General features: G+C 41.0%; 1 protein-coding gene across 1 annotated transcript in view; it reads right to left on the reverse strand.

Moving 5' to 3' along the window:
• The window catches only part of LOC130885536 (uncharacterized), a gene marked incomplete at its 5' end in the record, with an annotated part of 270,826 nt that overhangs the window by 167,810 nt on the left and 82,078 nt on the right, over positions 1-20,938 (reverse strand). Inside the window, 1 exon segment of the mRNA XM_057787070.1 lies at positions 20,343-20,573. Within this exon segment, the coding sequence (XP_057643053.1) occupies positions 20,343-20,573 (231 nt within the window).

Consider the following 20,938-nt stretch of genomic DNA (forward strand, 5'->3'; position numbering starts at 1 on the left):
GAGACAAGAAACATTCTAGAAGGTGGTTCTTCAACCTGTCTGTGACTTAGGATAAGAACAATGGGGAAAGTCTCCTTCTGTCCTTGAGTATGTGTGAGGCAAGAATGAAAAGTGGGCCCCAGTTGTGAAATGCCATTAGCTGATGGCTTCTTTGTAAACACAGGATAACCAAACTTACGACGCCAGCATTATACTATTGTGCCAATATAAAAGTAATAGTAATCCTAAGTCACTGGATATGAGGAGCTAGTGGTTTGGGTCAACATGAAAGTAAAGCTAAGCATAGATAAACATGTAGATATTCCCGCAATCTCTACTTCAGCTAGCAAACTGAACGCTGGGAGATTCGTGGGTTGCTCATAGGACATCTGCCGTGGCTGCTGTTCTTCCACTGCACTGAAAATGGTTCGGGATACTTGAAACCAAATTGTCCAGCCTTCTCTGTGTGATTACTTCTCTCATTTAAAGGAGAAGCTGTATATTCTAGAGATCAAAAGCATGGGCTTTGGCATCAGATAAACCTGAGAACAAATTCTCCCTTACCTCTGAATAAATAACCTACCTGCTTTGTCTTGTTTTGTTTTTTCAGATCTTGATGTCACTATCTATAAATGCTAGGGAAGAAGCAATGGTGACAGATAAACAGAATAGGAATAAACTGCAGTGTCTTCCCGAGCTAAATTCTGCTGAGGATACTCCAGGGAGTCAAGGAAGTAAATCAGTGCTTAATTTGCCTTAGAGATAACAAAATGTTCCTTTGGAAGCAGACAGCTCAGAAAGGTGCTTGGGAATTGATATGGAGCCCAGGGTGATCTAGATTAGCAGACAGAGTTTTATAGTGCGATTCTTTTTTGTTCTGTTTTCCCAGTTGTGAATTTAAAATATAGACGAATTAGCTCTAATCCCCTGTCTATCTGCTACACGATAGAAGAAAGTAATTGTTCTTGGAAATTTATTCTGGCCTAGGTAAAAGGACAGAGGACCACAGGAATTACAGCCACATAGCTTCCAAATAGGAAAGAGACCCTCACTGCCTGCACCCTTGAATACAAGTGCACAAAGTGTATGCTTTAGAATATTATTTTAAGTTCTTCATCCTAAATATCATCATAATATCAACTATTAACACTCACTAAACTCAAAGCAGTTTTTAAAATACTCTATCCTCATTAGCTTAATCACCACAATTATACCATGATGTATAATCTGTTATGAACCCAATTTTACAAATGCCTGGACTGAGGCATAGAGATCTGGGTCCACAGACATCCAAAATGGCTGTGAAGTAGAACTGGGATCTGAATGTAGGACTCAGAGAGTGATTCAAGCCTTACTTACCACAAATAAGGAGAAACAAATGCAAAAAGTCAGCCTTAGGTTCATGCCCAGAGGCCTCAAGGCCATCTCGTTCCATCCCACCGACTGTTCTTCATGGTTTCTACAAAGTAAGAAGTGTGGCCTCTTCTCCCACACAGCTGTCTTCAAGTCACCCACTTCGGGTTCAGGCATCTACATCTTGCCTAGAATTAATCAAGTAAAAACTTGCTTGTTCTAATAAATTTCAGCATCCTCAAAGAACAAATTTTTCTGAAAGGCTGAGTTTACCTTCGACTTTATAAGTTACTAATACTGAATAAAGGACACAATCTTGTGATTGCATACCTGAGGCCTGCACTCTAACTGCACAACTAACTTAACCTTTCTAAAGTCACTAGCAATCTAAAATCTGAAGGCTTTAGAGCAACAGCTACCATCAACTCTGTTCTGCACCAGAATGACTCAAAGGTACTTATGAAGTCTGTTGCTGTGAAGAGACCCCATGATCACAGCAACTCTTATAAAGGAAAACAGTCAATTGGGGTGACTTGCTTACAGTTCAGAGGTCCAGATTATTATCATCATGGTGGGACATGGTAGCATGCAGGCAAACATGGTGCTAGAGAAGAGGCTGAGAGTCCTACATCTTGCAGGCAACAGGAAGTGGTCTGTCTGTCACACTGAGTGAAGCTTGAGCAAAAGAGGGTTCCAAGTCCACACCCACAGTGACACTTCCTCCAACAAGGCCACACCTATTTCAACAAGGCACACCTCCTACTCCGGTTAGGATTATGGGGCCAATTACATTTAAACTTCCACAGGTGCTTATTTCAAAGGCTTATTACTATTCCATTTATTCTTAGATTTCAATCAGCATGAGGAGTACAGGTGAATCAGGTGACCACACTTTGAACAAGCTGCTCCTTCAGCTCTTTCTTTGAAACTCAATACCCCATGCAGATGCAAAAACAGACAAGGAAAATCTGAGTATCTTCGATGAAGTCTCATCAATTCCCCTGATCAGGACAATTTCTGTCTAAAATAAGACTGAGTCCTAGCTGAATAATTTCTGGCTCTGTCATATGACCTTCACACCATTATCCATGTAGCAAGACCGAGATGAAGGGGAAAGTCATGAAACTGAAAGAATTTTAACTGAATATTTTAATTTGGAAAATTCCTTTCTGGGATTGATAATCCCTCCTCTGTTTCTTCAGTCTTTTTCTATTCTATGATTTTTTTTAAATTGGAAAATAAAATGTTGTGCTTCCTTTTCCTTTTCTCCTTGTTAGGCAAAAGACAGATCTTTCCCTTCATTGTCCCTGAGAGTTGAACACATTGGGGGAAAATTGGGCACAGCCCATTACTTTTACAAACCCTAGTGAGCGAGCCTCAATGCACAAAAAGATGGAGTTTCTGAACATCTGCAGTCTGATTAGATCAAAGACCAACAAATTAGCAGCAAATGGCTTCACAAGGAGCATGCAAATATATCATTGGAAAGGAGAAAACTTTGAGCAATAATTGCTAATCAACATTTTCCCTTTGGGCAGCCCACACCATACCAAAAACATGTAGCCATGAAGTCAGTATCTGTGCAGCTCTCTGTATTTTACACAGCTCTTGCGCACAAACTATGGTACTTGGTGCACACATCAGGCCATCCATGTGATTAATATCAGTCGATTTCACAGGTGAATAAAAAAACAAAGCTTAAGGGAGGGAAATCACTTGTTTCCCCATTGACTAGATTATTGATTTAACTCTTATCAACTATTGAATCTAATATTGTTGTTCCTTTTGGATATTCACTTACATACATTCATTAAATGTCAATTATTGTAATTGAAGCACAATTTTGGCACTTGAGTAGCAAACTTCTAACTTCCATTCACTATAAACTGGTAGAAAGGCAATAGGCAATTGACTAATATGATTGTGTATCACTAGTAGTAAATTATTGACCTACCTCAATTGATACTGAAATCATAAATCATAATGCACTAAAATATGACAAGGTGTGTTCTGTCAAGAAACGTTTGCTTAAGTCAAAAACACTTAGCACTGAGACCTACTGCTATGTCAGAGTTTCAGGGAGACAGTTACTAAGCAGGAACCCTAAGTTTGGTGGCTTGTGGGAAGAATGAGTTTGATATATTCAGAAAAGGAAATGGAGACTGGAATGAATGTCTAAGCAGGAAACTAACATGTGATAAAATCAGAAAATGGGATAAAAGGCAAAACAAGTTCTGCAGGCCCAGGTAAGTGATCTGGATTTTATTGTAAGTGCAGTGAAGATCCTAAGGCAGGGATGTTGTCTTTTGTTTTGTTATCACATTATTGCTGTGATGAAACACCATGACCAAATGAACTTGAAGAGGAAAGGGTTTATTTGGCTTTACTTCCATATCACTATTCATCATGACAGGAAGTCAGGACAGGAGCTCAAACAAGGCAGAAACCTGGAGGAAGAAGCAGAGGTAGAGGCCATCGATGGGTGTTGCTTGCTGGCTTGATCTGCCTGCTTTCTTATATAACTTAGGACCACCAGCCCAGGGATGGCACCACCCACAATGAGCTGAGCCTTCTTTCATCAACTGCTAATTAAGAAAATATTCTGAAGGCCTGCCTACAGCCCTGCCTTATGGAGGCGTTTTTTCCACTGAGATTTTCTTCTCAAATAGGTGACTTTAGTTTATGTCAAGTTGACATAAAACTATCCAGCACAGATATGCCTTGATTTGATTTGCTTTACTCATTGATCTTCATTGGTCCTTGTGTTTAGTGATGTTTGGGGGGTTTAAACATGAATTCTATTCCTTCCCCCTCCCTAAGCTTTGAGAGTTTTATCAGTTCAAAGTCATTCCCCACTGTTTAGTACATGTGTGAGTAAGATAGATGGGGAAGATAGCCAAACCTGTCCTTTGCAATTAACAGTCTATGTGGCCTTGGAGAAATTCTTTGCCCTACTCAGTCCTTTGTGACTTCACATGATGTTCATATGAAAATTAATACTTTAAAAGGAATTGTAAAGCATTCTGTATAGATGTTGAAATATTAAAACATATTCCCTCTGAACGCGAGTGAGTTCAAATATAGAAGCAAGTTCCTCCTCTTTAGAGAATTCAAAATGATTTGATTGTTGAATTGCATGAGGAGTGAACAAGAACTGCTATTTTGTAACTAGGGCATTCTGAACTCTGGATACAGTGCACACCGTGAACAGACGCAAAGGGCAAAGATAAAAATGCAGAACTCCCAGTAAAATGAAAATGTGCAAAGCTACATAAAACATCATTTTTTTTCTAAAAAAAAAAAAAAAAAAAAAAGGTAATTCTGGTTGTCCTGAAAATGAAGCATACTGGTGGGGCAGTTGCTTTGCTATCTCAAGACCTTGGGTTCAACCCCCAGAATTTAAAAAAAAAAAAGGATAAGGAAAGAAGAAAGGAAGGAAAAAAGAAACCAAGCGAAAGGCAGCTCACCGATGTGTTTGTTTTATTTTTATTTTTTTATTTTTTTTAATTTTTTTTTTGGTTTTTCGAGACAGGGTTTCTCTGTGGCTTTGGAGCCTGTCCTGGAACTAGCTCTGTAGACCAGGCTGGTCTCGAACTCCCAGAGATCCGCCTGTCTCTGCCTCCCGAGTGCTGGGATTAAAGGCGTGCGCCACCATCGCCCGGCTCACCGATGTGTTTGAAGATGTTGATGAGACTCCGAAGTTCTCAAGTCTGCTGGTGAAGTTTGGGAATCCATACCGAGATGGCTACAGTTTAGAAATACAGCAATGCAGCAGTAAGCAAAGAGGCATATGAGGATAATCCTTGCTTGTCAACTTGACAGATTTTTGGGTGTGTCTGTGAGGGTGTCTCCAAAAATCATTGACATGTAGGTCTGTAGGGAGCAGAGGAAGGGTGAGGTCCTGGGAGAATGTGTGCTGCACATGACCACTGGGAGTCTGTCTTTTCTGTGTTCATATGAGCCAATCAGGCACACCCCCTCTTACAGGTCCCCATTCACGCTATTGGGTCTGCCCCTCTGGAGAACCTTCCTGGAAAAGCAAAGCTCTCTGCCCTCAGAAAACTTAAGTCCAAAGTTACGTAAGGTTAAGCAACCACTCGTTGCCATGGGGTAGTAGAGAAATCTCTTATACAAGACGGGGCTAGTCTCTTCAGAGACAGACAGGAAGAGGCTGGAAAGAGGAAAATGTGACTTTAGAAATAGAATAATCTGTGAAAAAAAATCAAAGAAAAATTATAGGAATGGGAGAACGATTTCCCAGTATAGAAAACAACAACAAGAATAACAACAGTATTTCAGTCCTCGCTGCTTCTTTCAAGGTTGTGAGCCTAGCACTTCTACTGTGGAGTCACATGCATCTAGTTTAGAGACTCATTTTAGTCCTTTGGGAAAGCCTGACCTCAATTTATCTTATCAGTAAATTGGGTTGAACAATGAGTTAGGTTCTCAAGTTTCTCTTTGTAGTGTCTCTTTGGTGCAGAGCAATGTGCCTGGAAAAGCATGAGGACTTACTACCCTCCTGTCATACCAGAGCATCAATAAATCATATACATCTGACATGTCCCAAAAGTCTCCCGTGTGAATGACTCGGTTTCTAGCTTGGCTCTGCTGGGAGATAGGCTCCCTTAAGAAATAGGACCTGGGGGAGGATGTTGGGACACTGAGAGTCATTGCAAGACCACAGTCTCTTCCTCCATCTTTCACCCACTGTGGACTGAGGGGTTTAACTCCAGTATGTGCCCCTGCCATGTGTGCTGTCTCACGAGAGGCCCTAAAGAGCAACAAATGGGAGAAAGGAACTGTGTGTGGGCTGACACCCCTGAAACTCTAAGTCAAATCAAACCTTCTTTTTTTGTAAATTGATATTTGTTTCAATTAGGGGAGATGGCTGAATATGTACTGGAAGCTAAATTGTGTACTGATGGACTTAAAACTGTTCATGTCGCCTGGAAGTAAGAAATGGAGACACGATAGCAGCAAGACACTGTGAGCTGGGAATTCCTATACAAGGGAAAAGACTAACTCAACTTCTTGGAGGAATTCTTTCAAAATCCAGAAAGCTGTAAACTACAGAGGAAAGCTAGAAACCCTCCCTATGGAGGGTTGGTAGTAAGATAAGAACTCAGCATCTCCTACTTAAAACTAGGCTAATCTGCTTGCACAAAATATGTAAGGCTTATGATATTGTGGGAATTGCAAGTTAGGGTCTCATGTCCCAGAAGAGAGGACTGGGCCCCAGGAGTTCAAATCACTTTCATCCTAGTGAATGCTAGCTAAACCAGGATTCCATCAAGTCTCGCTCTGAAGATACACTTTGGCTGGCATCCTTTGGACCTAACTAAGGTCTATTTTGGTAGGATTTAGGGGGAACAGGATTGGGCTTCCCTTCACCTAATTAGAGACAATTCTGTTTGGTCACTCTAGAATGTGAATTATGGAACAAGTCAGGGAAAGTCATTGATGATAGTGAACGCTGAGGGCTCACTGGTGTGAAAACCAAGGTTTCCACAAGCCTAGGGTTTCCTCGACCTGCTAAAGTGATCCTTTTTGGAGCTGAGAAAAGGGCCTTCCACAAACTGACATGATGCGAAACTTTCTCAAGTCATAAAATATAATATAAGGCTGGGCCCTGGCCTGCTAATGGTAATAACTAATAATCAATAAAAGCAATCATGCTCCAGGTCTGGATTCCCTAGGACCACTCCTTCCTGTGAGTTATTAAAATCGTTTCAACTCTTACATATTAAATGTCACACAGAAAATAACCTCTTTCAGAGTATTGGGTTCATCATATTTTACGAATTAATACTTCGGGTCATTTTAATCAGTTTCTGATATATATGCCGTTTTCAGAAAGCACTTGAGGGAAGAACACTGTGGCCATGAGTGATAATGACAAGAATATGAACTATATTCTTTATATACATATTGAAATTTGAGCACTACTGGGGTACTTTCCCATCTTAAGTATTTAGGAAGCTTTAAATAAAAAATAAATTTGTCTACTTCATTGAAATTGGGCAACTCTTTCTTTTTCCAGGCATAAAACTTCAAACTTATTAATTTCATGGCTATATTTTAAAAATGAGAGCAAGCACCAGCAAGATGACGACATGATGAGTGTCTGGAAATTTCCAGAAAGGGCACTAAATTTTTCACAGTATTTGTGTTTCATTCTCAGTGGAATAAAAAGACGCCACTCTTTTAATAATGAATAATAGATTCTCGGTTTGATTTACATGCATGGATTAGATGTCATGTGTGAAAAGTTGCTGTTTTATTCAGATTGGATTTCCCTTCAGCGAAACCAAAATGGTGCCCATCTACCACTATAAAAATGATACCTTGTCCCTGTGATATATAAAGATTAACTGACTAACAGTTTTTAAAATAATGTATGTCTCCAAAACAGTCTGCTAGTGCCGGGAGTTCAGGGAAAGTTTTCTCTATAGCGTCTAACGTGTCTATGTGTCCCTTACCATAGGGCAAAACCTCCTGCCAAAATCATGGCCACCCTAAAGGAACACTCATCACAAAACAAACTTATTGTAATAATGAAAGGATTGCATGACTATTTATAAAATGCTGAAATCTTTTCTTGCTCTTTTCCCAACAGGGAAAACAACAACAACAAAAATGTATTGCCCTAGTTTTCTGTTTTGTTTTGTTTCTTCTTCTGTCTGCTCTTTCCTTCTGGGTGGGTCACCTGAATAGGTGTGGCTGTGAATTCCTGATTTCAGGTTCCTGGTAGATTTGCAGTCAAGGCTTCTGCTGGGGGTACAGTCCTTTCTGAAGGCTGACAAAAGGGATCTACATCCATGCTGATGCTGGTGGTCAGTTTGGCTTTAGTTCCTGAAGCAGGCAGTTGGACTCAAGGACTAAGGGAGCCATCTTAGGGTTGGCAAGAGACTTGACTCTAGAGGGGTTCGCAGGTGTCCAGGGAGATGTCCCCAGCTGGTACCTTGGGCAACTGAGGAGAATGATCCTATACCGATTCCTGAGGACTATGCTAGTAACCACTGAGTGTTCTATTTGGCTTTGGTCATCTTAAAAGGATACTTGCACTAGATCTATCCCATGCAGGGGTAAATCCCTGGTTGTGCCACTCTTCCGGCTCCTTCATGCCGGCAGTTCCTCCTCTCATGCACACTGTGGACCTCACAGCTACCCCAAATAGTTCCTTCTGGCCTGCCTGCCTCTGCAGGAATTGCCATCCCTGTGCCAAGCACACCAACTTGGCTGTCCTAAAGACTCGCGTGACTGCGGGCACCAGGGTGCAGAATGTGTTTTTACAGAATGTGGGGGCATGAGAAGATGCTTCTCCTGCCTTCTGCCTCCCACCTTCTGTCATCCTGCAAGAGCTGGGCATGACTTCACCACGTTCTCACGCAATAACCTGCCATTTTTATCCGGCCAGCTACAAAGAGTGCAGCCCTCCTGAAGGCCCAGCCTACCTGGACGGTCCCTGATGCTGCTGTGGCACTTGCTGGTCTGTTTTTCTAGTTCATTATAACCCTGTGTTACCGACTTGGACTGACACACCAAATCCATGGCCAGGGAGTTTAAACAACAATTATGCTTCTTCCTCAGTCCAGAACGTAGATTTCCAGTGTTGGAGTGTTATTCCTGTTAGCTCCTTCCGAGGACCTTCTTGGCTTCTAGGTGGCCGGCTTCTCTCTGGATTTGTGTGTGGTTTTTCCCTTTGAGTGTGACCTAGCCTCTCTCCCTTCTCTCCCTTCCTCCTCCCCCCTCACTCCTCTTCCCTCTCCTGTCTCATCTCTCCTTTCTCCTCTCTCACCCACCTGGTTGATCAATTTCATCTTGTCTTAATTACCCCTTTAAAGAGCCTATCTGCAAATAGTTATACCCTGAGGTCCTATTAGGGATCAATATTTTAACATGTAAGTTTTGGGGGGATACATAATTCAGTCCATAAAATCCCCTTTTAATCTCCTTTATTTTTTTCCTCCTCCATTTATTTTCCTGCATGCACCTAGCATAACCGACAGCTAAGCCATTCCACTGGAGACGCAAATGCCTTCTAGAAGATTCAAAACTAAATAGAGAAATCAGCTAATTTTAAATTTCCGGTTAAAGCATGTCAGGTTATGTTAATGGGAGCTACCCGGGCCCTGACCATTCTAAAGGGAGGGTTGTGATGATTTCTCAAGCACACAAATACAGCACTCAGTACAGAGGGTACTAATAAGCCCTCCGTTTCTCGTTAGTAACGAATTACCTGAAACCTCAATGGTTTTAAAGGATGCTATTTGTTTAGTATAGCTAATTTCCCTGTTACGTTTATGTACAATTCAGTGGGGTGATCATCCACCCTACCCGGCACAAACTGAACCACACGCAGCCGCTCTTGAGCTCATGGCTAGTAAGAAATGGCGGGTCCAAGATAATCTACACCCTGCTTGACACAAGTAGAAGGTTGGTTTAGACTTGGACCTTCTCTCTCTCCTGTAGCCATAGCCTCAATTTCAGGTCTCTCAAGCAATGGCCTTGGTATTTTTACAAAGTGATTTGAAGACCCAAGAGGGACATTTTTATAACTTTTATTTATTCTTCTTTCATACGATACAGCCCAACCATAGCCTCTCCTCCCTCCGTTCCTCCTAGTTCCCCTCATACCCTGCTCCCCTCTCTCCCAGAGCCACTGTTCCTCCATTTCCCTTCAGAAAAGAGCAGCCCTGCCCCACTCCCCACACTCCCCCCCCCCGCGGGGATATCGACCAAACAATGTATAACAGGATGCAATAAGACCAGGCACGGACCCTCATATCAAGGCTGGACGAGGCAACCCAGTAGGAGGAAAAAGGTCTCAAGTGCAAGAAAACGAGTCAGACATACCCCTTTTCTCACTTAAAGAAGTCCTCCTAAAACTCCAAGCTAAACCACCCCAGCATGTATACAGATGACGGAGCACAACTCCTTGCAGGCCCCGTGATTGCTGCTTCAGTTTCCGGGAGCCCTTCCGAGCCCTGCTTAGTTGATTCTGTGGGTTGTGTTCTCTGCGGGCTATGTTCTCTATGGGCTGTGTCCTCGACCCCTCTGGCTCCACAATCCTTCTTCCCCAAATTCTGCCTAATATTTGCTCCCATCAGCTGCTAGAGGAAGCCTTCAGGAGGGACTTCTTATACAATAGGAAAAGAAAGCTGTCCGTCCATTAAGACCTAAGCTTGAACCTCAAACTTCTACCACATTCCTTGAGCTAATAGTCAATGATTCCTCTTAAAGAAGAGAAAATTAAGCTCTCAGCCTTCAGTGGAAAAAGAGCAAAGATTTTATAATTTTTGTTTTCTTACTCAGTGGGGTATTGGTGACTAAATTAATGAATAAAATACAAAATAAATTTAGTAATGCAAATAAAATTAATCTATTTGGCTGTGTACAGTGCAATAACCTTGAACTAGCTCAGCACCTCCCATCTGAATTAGGGCCAAACACCAAAGATTTCCAATAACTCAAGAAAACTCATTTAATTAAAGAAGGCCAGCTGCCAAGTTTCCACACTGTCTTATTTGTAAATTATCTTTTATTATTTTTAATTATGTCTAAGTATGTGCACACAAGAATGCAGGTGCCCACAGAGGCTCTGGCCTGGAGCTCGAGTTACAGCCATTGTGAGTCACCTGATATTGTTGCTGGGAATTGAACTCTGGTCCTCTGGTACACGCGCTTAACAATTGAGCTACCTCTCCAACCCCTGGCATGTGTCTTTGACTCTCCTGTTGTATGCATTGTTTTAAGCATAGGGATGATCATTTATGAAATAACCCTGCTTCTCTTTGGCACATTGTAATGGACAAAAATGCATATATAACACATGCGTAAGCCTCCATCCCCACACAAGAGAGTTTACAGGTGGCCCTCTGTAAGGTACTGGTGTTTAGATGAAGTGATAATGGTGTTGGAGAGAATTAGTGGGGTTAGCAGAGGTAGGCTAACAACTCCCAACTGTTCCTCCTTGGGCAGGGACTGAGAAAAGGCCATCTGAGCCAGAGGAAGCACAGTCACCAAAGAAACATCTGCTAGAATAGTAGTCTCCCTTCCTAGCCTCCTGTACTGAAGGAAACGAATGCTTGCTGTTCAAGCCATCCACTGTTTGGAATTTATCACGATAGCCTGAAATGAATAAGACACAGTGAACGAATAATTTAATCTGTCTAGGTTTAATGCCCATGACCAAGAAAAGGAAGGGCAGTGTGTATACAGCTAATGCAGCTCCAGAGCAGGAATACAAGCTTGAAGGTAAGTATTTTTTTATGATTTGATTGATTTTCTCAATAAATACTTACATTTTTTCGTCCATAACATGGCAAAAACAGTGGTCTTCACTTGAAAATAGCAAACATGGTTTAGAGGAGGTTTCATGTGCTCTTTATCAACATCAAGGCTGTAATTAACAAATGAGGGACCAGTTGTAAATCTATGCATCGCAGAAATTCCTGAAAGACACCTGGAAGGCTTCCGCCTCCTTTTGCAATTGCTCTTGGGTCCAACACTGGGCTGCAATGGAAGGTTGCAGGTTCTCCACATCCTGCAGTTTGCCAGGGACAAGGAAGGGTTTAGACGTGGACTTTCTACCGCAGCCATGGCCTCACTCTCTAGTCTCTCCAGACATGGACTTGGCATTTTGCAAGATTACTTGAATATCCAAGAGAAGTAAGATGATGTTTTAGAAATATTATTTTGCTATTCAATAATTATATGTTGGATAATTATATGTTAAGTGATTAGAATATGCTACTGGAGCTAGAGACCCATAGCTGAGTACCCATAGTTACATGGTAAAGGTTCCATTCCAATGTTGTCCTAAGAACCTATGGGATATTATGTAATTTAACATACTTCTCCAGAATTTAGGTTCTGGTGGCCTCAAATATTTCCTTCAACTTAACGTGTCATGATACCAGTCGAAGAAACAAATTCTTCCCTCTGGTTTACAAATACTTCTCAGTTTTCACAAAACATTCAGGAAACAGAAATATAAACCTTCTTCATAACCAGTCATGTATTCTTTCAAATGACACAATCATGGATATGGAAAGGAAGGGAACAGTGGGCAGTGACTGAGAAGTTCACAGAAGGTAAATACGTGGGTTGTGGTTGCTTGTTGGAGCTGATACTGCTTTAAAAGAGATGCGCTCTTGGGTGCCTCTGTCACATTTACTCCAGATCACTGCTGTTGGTACCTGGCTTCAAGGAAACAGGGTTTCCGGTGATGACTCATGCAGTGGAGATCACAGAGACAAGGGGAGATAACAACTGCAGCAAGTCCTGACACTGAGGAAGTTTGGAGGCAGAATTTAGGTTTTAGAGCACACATCTTGCTATGTCCTGCCTCTTGCATTTATTCTTTGTATTGAAGTATCGGCTGAAAAATATCTTTCAAGAGCCTTTGCAGATGACTTATTTAGGAACCAAAGTACCTTTCGACAGAGGCTCCATCTGCGCACAAACAGGTAAGGAAGAAGAGCCTCCTGATAAATGACCACCAGATGCCAGCTCTCTGGCTCACCATCTGGAAGCCTGGTCCTGCCGACTCTTTGCCCTGACCTAGGTATGAAAGTACCATTCATGTGATAGCAGCCACCATTTCTTCTTTGAGAGATCCTCAAGATCGCCCTAAATTAATGATTTCTAACCCCCCCCCAATTTTTTCTGCCTTTAGACAACCTCACACACTGACACGTGACCCACAGATGTGCTTATCAAATATAAAACGGGGCTAAGTGCCATCAAAATCAAGTGACTTTCCCCCCCCTCTATTCTGTTGGCTGACACAGACCCTCCATCCTAGACATGCTTTCATTTCCTCTGCGTTGTGGGGTAATGTGAAAAAATGAAATATGTTACCCTAAATTGAAGGAAACCATGGTCTTAATGGAATCATTAGAGAAATTGTTCCAGAATGCTGCATCCTTCCAGAAATAATAACCCTGTAATGTCAGCAAATTCCGAGTCAGCACGGGTTACCTGCTGCACACAGAGGGGCTTGGTCATGTTCATTAGCTCTGCCCGAGGCTCAGCCTAACTTCGGCACATGACCTTTAAGAATTTTTAAAAATTCATTAATCAATGTTCTTTGCCTGAGTTTTGCTGTTTTTGCTTCTTTAACCTATTATTTGTATCCTTTTATATAAGTTGGTCTATCCCCATACCCAATGAAACTGAGAATTGCAAGCATAACGGTTCTAGCTAATAATTAACAGAAGTTTCTTCCTGTTCCACTACCATTGCCAAAGGTCAATAATGATATTTTAAATGTCACCCAAAAAGAATTATCATGCAAGCTAATGAGACAAGAAAATAATGGTCACATGCATTCTTAATTCATATTTTACTTTACATTATTAAAAGTTTCTTGACGTTCTTTCTCCTTGACTCTCATATAAAGCCCTGTATTGATTAGTCACATTACTGTATTTATTAGTCACATTAATGTCTTAAAACCCAAACAGACGAAACAACCAAAGGCATCCTTCACCAAACTTCTGAAAGACCACTGCTGTTTTCCTGTGTCTCCTTGGTGTTCTCTGGATGGTCTGTCGCATCCCATCATGGCAGTAATAAATTTGATACAGTCTTGTGCACTTAAGAATGGCTCAAGGCAGTGGCTCCCTCCCTCCTGTTTGTCATATGGAAAGTATAGAGACGCTGGAGTCCTCACTGGAACCTTCCCTTTGAATTTCTTATTGTGTTATTAAGATATAATCACATACTTATCTACATTAAGTGACCCTTTAGTCTTTCTTTTCTGGTGCAAAAGCTTCAAATTATTAAATTATTTTAATAAAGTCTAGGAGAAAAGGCATATCTTTCACAGTACTTTTTGAAAGTTGTCCACCATTTCAACCAGCTTTGAAGAAAGACTGAAAATGTCACCTGCTCTTGCATTCTTCCTTGATCTTGAATGCTATTTTGTTAGCTCTTTCAGCAAGCTTCTAGTAAGAATGCATTCACTGTAGAGGGAATTGTGTCTTCCAGAAGGAAGCACGTTGGCCATTCTCACATTTCTAACACACAGTATTTCAGAAAATGCCCATATGTGGAAAGGGGATCTTTTTATTTAACCAAATTGTAAAGATGTCTCTAACATGGCTCAGACCCAACATAGCAACATCCTTATGAAAAGGAGTAATTTGTATGGAGACAGGCAGACACACACAGGGAAGAGAGGATCATAGGGGATATCTACAAACTGAGGAACCCTTAAATCTGCCAGAATCGACAAGAAAACACAAAACCTCCCCTGAGCACATCTTAACTTCTGTCTCAACTTTGTGAACTTTTCATGGCAGCCTTAGGAAAAATCCTACATTCTTAGTAAGGAAGGAATGGTTCCATTCATTTGTGGTACCTCTGGCCCAATTCCTGGGTAACAGAGAAGATGATCTGTGTTGTGTCAGTCTCGTTTCCTGTTGCTGTGATCCAATACAGACAAAAGGAACTTACGGAAGAAACTCTTTCTTCTGGCCCTAAGTTCATGCAGTCCATGGCAGGGAGATGGGGCAGCAGGAACTTGAAGCAGCTAGTACACCTCACTCACAGCCAGGAGGCAGAGAGCAATAAGTGCCTGTTGGCTTCTCAGCTCTAATTCTCCATCTGCACAGTTCAGGATCCCAGCCTGGGTGGGAATGATGTCACCCAGGTGGTACTTCCCACCTCAGTTAAGGTAACCAACATAGTCCGCCACCGGATGTCCAGATGTCCAGCTCCTGGGTCATTCCAAATCCTCTCAAGTTGACAGTATTAACTGTCAAGAGTGTCCTTTATCTCTGAATTGTAAGTGTGCAGCTTAGCTGACCCCAGGCCACTGCTGTCGCTAGAGTGTGTTCATGTGGCTTGATCTTACACGGTCCCGCTCAGAGTGTGTGAGTGTCTTGTCATGTGTCTGGGAAATGAACAACACCTATTTCTTCATGTAACAGTTCCTCATTCTTTCCTTCTGAAAACTGTCAAAAATGGGTGTGTATGTGTATTTTCATGTTTTCCATCTTTTTTACCTATAAATACAGTCAGTAGTCTAGGGAACTGTATCTCACCTGGCTTTCTGATCATATGTTCTTGGTTGGAAGGGTCTAATACCTTTTGAATTTTTCATTCCATTCGCTATATTTTTATTATATAATCATATTGTAGATTATTCAGAGAAACAATTTTAAAAGTTTAAGTTAAGAAATAATTCTTGTTATTTACCTGATAATATGAATGACATATTAGTATCAGAGATAATTTCTACTTAATGGATTATGCATCTTTTATTTTTGGTCTTTTACATTCCTTTTGGACACTATTGGGGCTCCAGTCTTTAGGCAAAAAATATTCTAAATTCCATATCTAATAAATACAAAGCCTTGTTTTTTGGATATTTGTTATATTCCAAGCCTTTAATTAGCCAAAATTTGATCATCTTGTCCTTTCCTCTCTTGCAGTACCACTGTCCAGTCTGCCACTCCTCTCTCTCTCTCTGTCATTTGCCAATTTTTCTTGGTATTTCATGCACAAGGCTGTCCCTTTTGTTCTTGAGTGTTTATACATTCCAAAGTCCTTTGCCCATGTTTGTGGAGAATCAGGATGTTTATAGAATGGAATCTGACAATGAATATGCCTTTTAACTCCCGATCTTAGCAGAACGGTGGACTAAGATAACCTCAGTACTTAACCTATTCCATCATCTTGCCAGAAACAGAAGTCAAAGGCACATACGTCATGTTGCATATTTCTTCCCAAAGATTCACATCTGTAGATTCACATCTGTAGACTGTTAATGGATACTCTAACAAAGACGGCAATCTCTTTATTAGAAATGGTTCCAGGACAAGTGTCAGAAGAGAAGCAGGATCTCAACGTTTCTACCAAGGAGTTACAGAAAAACCTGGAAGGAAGCACTCAGTACCAACAGGCCTAAGATTAAAATCCACAAATAAAATTGACCCACTATGCTGAAATAAATTGGTGTTGTTCACATGGTGTAAGGGACCTAAGACTCATATTTTTCCTTTAACTCTTCTTATTTGATGACCTCCATCTCACAATATACCAAGAGTCATGCTGATATATGGAATTATTTGGGACATACAACATAACAAGAGTCATGTTAATATATAGAATTATATGTATATTTGTACTATGAATGACTAGAACCCTACGCGATTAGGCTTAGGCACACATTTGTCACCTCCCTTCGGAGCCCTCTCTACCACCTATAAGCAGCAACAGTTTCACTTAGCCTTCAAGTGTTGACCTCCTAGCTCAGCCTGATACCAAAGATATCAGCACTGTGATGCTGTGGTTTTGTGTTCTCACAAAAAGTCCATTAGCAAGATAATCTTATAGGTGTGTCATGTAGACACTTCCTCCCCAAACTTAGTGTGTCTCTTGTAATTAGGCCTTATTCTTTCATTTAAATAATTCTTCTGTGTTTGTTGATTTTTTTTCCCAGAGATAGATGATCAATATTCTCCAGTTAGCACAAGTATGGTGCCTTGTGCTCTTCAGCTGCCTTAGGGAAGATAATCGCTTCTACTCACGAAGTAAGGAAAGAAATAAGCCTGTCTGACTTGTATCTTAAGTGAAATGAAATAGATGTCTCAAATGTCTCAATATTAATTACAAACCCAAGATATGGTCTTATGTTTCTGAATGGATTTTTAGCAGAAAACTATGCTGTTACTGCTAAGGGTATCACTCAGTTGGTAGAGTTTTTAGGGTGCATAAATGAAGCTCTGCATTCAAACCCTAGTATTACATAAAGCAGGCATTGAGGAACATGCCTATAATCCCGATACTTAGGGTGCAGGCAGGAGGAGCCAGGTCATCACGCTCTGCTGTATAATGAATTGAGGCCAGCATGACATCCATGAGACCCTGTTTTAAAAAATAATAAATAAATAAATAAAACAGCTTTACAGTTGTTTTTTCTGTCAGTCTCCTACAAACTACAGCAGCGAGACCAGCAGGCAGAATAGTACACTTAATGAGAAATGACGCTGCTGGGTTGAGTTTGACAGAGCAAATGGGACTTCGAGCAATAGCCTTTCAACTCCAGTGAGCACAAAGACTCTGGGGACTCTTCTCTCCTGCTAAATTCTGGATGTTTTAGGTCCTTTTCTTGTTTTTAATTTTTGTCATGAGTGTTATTAAATACATTGAATGTGAAGTAACATAGTGTTTTTTTGTTTTTGTTTTGTTTTTGCTATGGGTGGGTATTAAAGGATGGACACAACTCAATGCTGTTTGGTCAGCCTGTTAGCACACATTTTCCTGGGCTATGGCACGAGGTAATTACATTTTGTTTACTTCTGACACATGCAGAAAATGTGGGTTTGCTCTCTTAACCCTTCAAAGATGCTTCCTTCTCTGATGGGCAAGAAGGAGATGCTTTTCTTGTCCCAGAGTTTACCAGCCTGTCCCTACAGACTCAGCACCACGTAGGCACTGCAAATAGTCTTTGCAATGTCACTTTTTTTTAACTTGCAGTGTGTTTTCTTCTGGGCCTGACAACTCTTCCCATTGGCCCTTTGCCCAGAACCTCCCCCTGTGTAGCAGGCAGCACTCTAGCCCTGCAAAGAAATACCCAAGGCAATTATCTTATGTAGAGGAAAGAGTTTGACTCATAGCTAGAAAGGTTCTAGTCCAACTTCAGTGATATCCATGACTCTCAGCCTCTGTAAAGATGGCGGAAATGTGAAATGAAAATCAGATTGGAGATGTGAGGCATGGCTAGAATGACTTACCTCATGAACCAGAAAGCAAAAGTAGAGGACAAGACTGGAGTCCACAGTCCCCTTCAAAGGTCGACCCTCAGTGAACTAAGAGCCTCCCACTGTGTCCCGCCTTTAAAGGATCACATCTTAAAGTCTTAATAGCTCCACTCAGTAGAGCAAAACTTTCAAACTCTAAAAGGTGATACTCCACACATACCACCATTATAGCCATTCAACTGCTTGTGTTGGCTAGCTTCCACAAAGCCAGCAAGAATAGATGACGCTCTTGTGGCCAGAGTTCACATTTTTACCAGGATCTTGAGAGACAATGGACATCTGAGAAAATGTCAGTAGTAAAAACAAATGATAGCATAGCTCAGTGCAAAACACTTAAAAACAAGATGGCTTGAAAGGTGCTCACAGAATATAATTGTACAATACTGCTGATTAGACCTCTTAAAATTATTAATTCAATTCTTAACTACTCTCACCGTTTTGAAAAATTTCTCTAATAGACAGAGAGAATAAAAAGTCAAATTTGGGGCATGAGCAAGCAGACATCAGGCATAGTAACTGCTTGTACCTGTCCTCAAATTCTGCTACTGGCAGTTGGTGGCTTTACCAGGGGAAAAAATTGTTTCCATAACCAGCCCAGGTAAAACCCCACACATATACCTTATGCTTTTTAACAAGGACATTGGAATCATTTAGTGAAGAAAAAAAAAAAGTTAAGCTACTTTGTTCTTAAACAAAGGTTAATTGGAAAGTTATCTGAAATACAAGCATTTGTCATATTAGTCAAGAGAAAATTCCACTGGGTAAAACTGTATAGGATTCTCTATCAAAAAGATAGCATGATTACAACAACAATAATAAAGGGAGATTGTTGGATTCCTGTTATGCATTGGCAAGGCACCTTTCTGCACACATCTATGGTAGGACAGCATCACCCCACTCATCTTCCAAATAGGTTCTTATTAGAGGCTTGGCAGTGCCCACCATTTAACCTTGCCAGTCAAGGTCCCCTTTTCCATTAAACATTTTCCTAAAATAAATTTTGACTTCTCTGTTTCAAAGCACCTTCGGATGTCATGGTTGTCACCTTTGTCAGCGCTCTCACACATCTGAAATTGGGCATACTCACAGGTATGGCTGTTATGTAGGGCACATCTTCCAATAATAGACCATGCCTGTTTTTTGTTTCTTGTTTTTAATTCCATCTACTTATAAATGACAGAGTGATCATTTGGTACTTGACACTTGTTTTCAATGGTATGGTTTTAATTGATGCTGTTTTGTTCGCCTCTTCACAATTTGCTATGGAGTTGTTTCTTAGTTACAGAAAAAAGGAGGAGGGGCTAGGTACCATCTTCAAAGTTCTTACACATCTATAATGTCAATGTAGTGATAAATAAAAAGTGAAACTCTTTCTGGGTAGGGAAATTTTTCTCCTTGAACCTCATCCTATAGTATCAATGTTGATTCTGATAATTTTTATAATTCAAAGTAATAAAATAAAAGGCAGTTCTACTGTGAAGATTTAAAGCCATACCTCACATGCAGAAGCATGACCTGGGCTTTTTACCTACCCAGGAAGACAGCATCTGCCCAGTGCAGAGGCTCCAGGGGAAGTGAAGCCTGTCTTCAGTGCTTCTATTGTACTCACTTCTTGCTGTCCTCCTTTTCTCCAGGGTCACTTCTAGCCTCGCCCAACACTTTCTCTCCCAGAACTCTCCCCTCCAGAATGCGTTTGAACAGCCGTTTGACCTATCATTTACTATCTGCACAGTTCCTCCAACTCTTGGCTGCCTACACACATAGGCATGTGTCACACACCATGTGTGTTAGAGTTGTCTACTTAGAAATCCTGAAACAGGAAGATCAATAATCCATATGACATTCTTGATAAATAAAGGACACAGTACTAAGTATATCTTTACCTACACCAGGGGTTGAGATGGATGGATGGATGGATGGATGGATGGATGGATGGATGGATGGATGGGACAGACAGACAAATAGATAGACAGATTATAGATAGATAGATAGATAGATAGATAGATAGATAGATAGATAGATAGATAGATAGATAGATGCACAGAAGGTACTTTAGGGATCCTTGTTGAGTAAATGAGTGTAATCATAGAAAATTGTGTGAACCAGATCCTTTGGGCTGATCACAGTGTTTTGATTCTGTATAGCCACATGGACAGAGGGGAAAGGCAGACAGATAGTGACAGAAGAATCTAATTAAACACAAAGTAATATGGTGTGCACAGGAGGTCAGCTTACCAAGAAAAGGCTTTCGTGGAAATACAGCCCCACATCATAAAAGTTGCCACCGTGACGAACGGGGTGTGTTCTCGTCTTCAGCTGTTCAGTTTGACACCACTGTGAGATGTGGCCCCCCAGCTGATTGAGCAGAGACACTCTGAGAAGGTAGGAGCCCTGGGGAGCCTTGTCCTTGAGGCCCCTGAGACATTTGATCTGTATTTGTAGATGAGGCAACTGAGACTGCTCACCCTACATAAAAGGCAGAATTCTTGAATTACACAGGAACTGGGTAAAACCAAGCAATTAGCAACAATGGGCTTTTCAGAGGGTAAAGAAGGGAGACAATTATTTTTACTCAACCTGTAATTGTCAGGTATTAGCAATGATAACAGACAAGGGCCCACAGTGTATAATTAAGAGGTCAAAAAACAAACTCCCCAATGTTGGGAGGGAAAGTTTAGCTAGTGTTTAAGCATGGTATGTTAATAAGCTGTGACATCAGAAACCATTCATCTATTCTAGTAAGATGGAATTAGCAGGAATCCAACACTTCTAAAAACCACACAGCATGCCTGTTAAGATATGAGGGAATGGGAAACCCCAACAGCAAGCCT

This window comes from Chionomys nivalis, chromosome 13 (assembly GCF_950005125.1).
Source record: "Chionomys nivalis chromosome 13, mChiNiv1.1, whole genome shotgun sequence".
NCBI classification, from domain to species: domain Eukaryota; kingdom Metazoa; phylum Chordata; class Mammalia; order Rodentia; family Cricetidae; genus Chionomys; species Chionomys nivalis.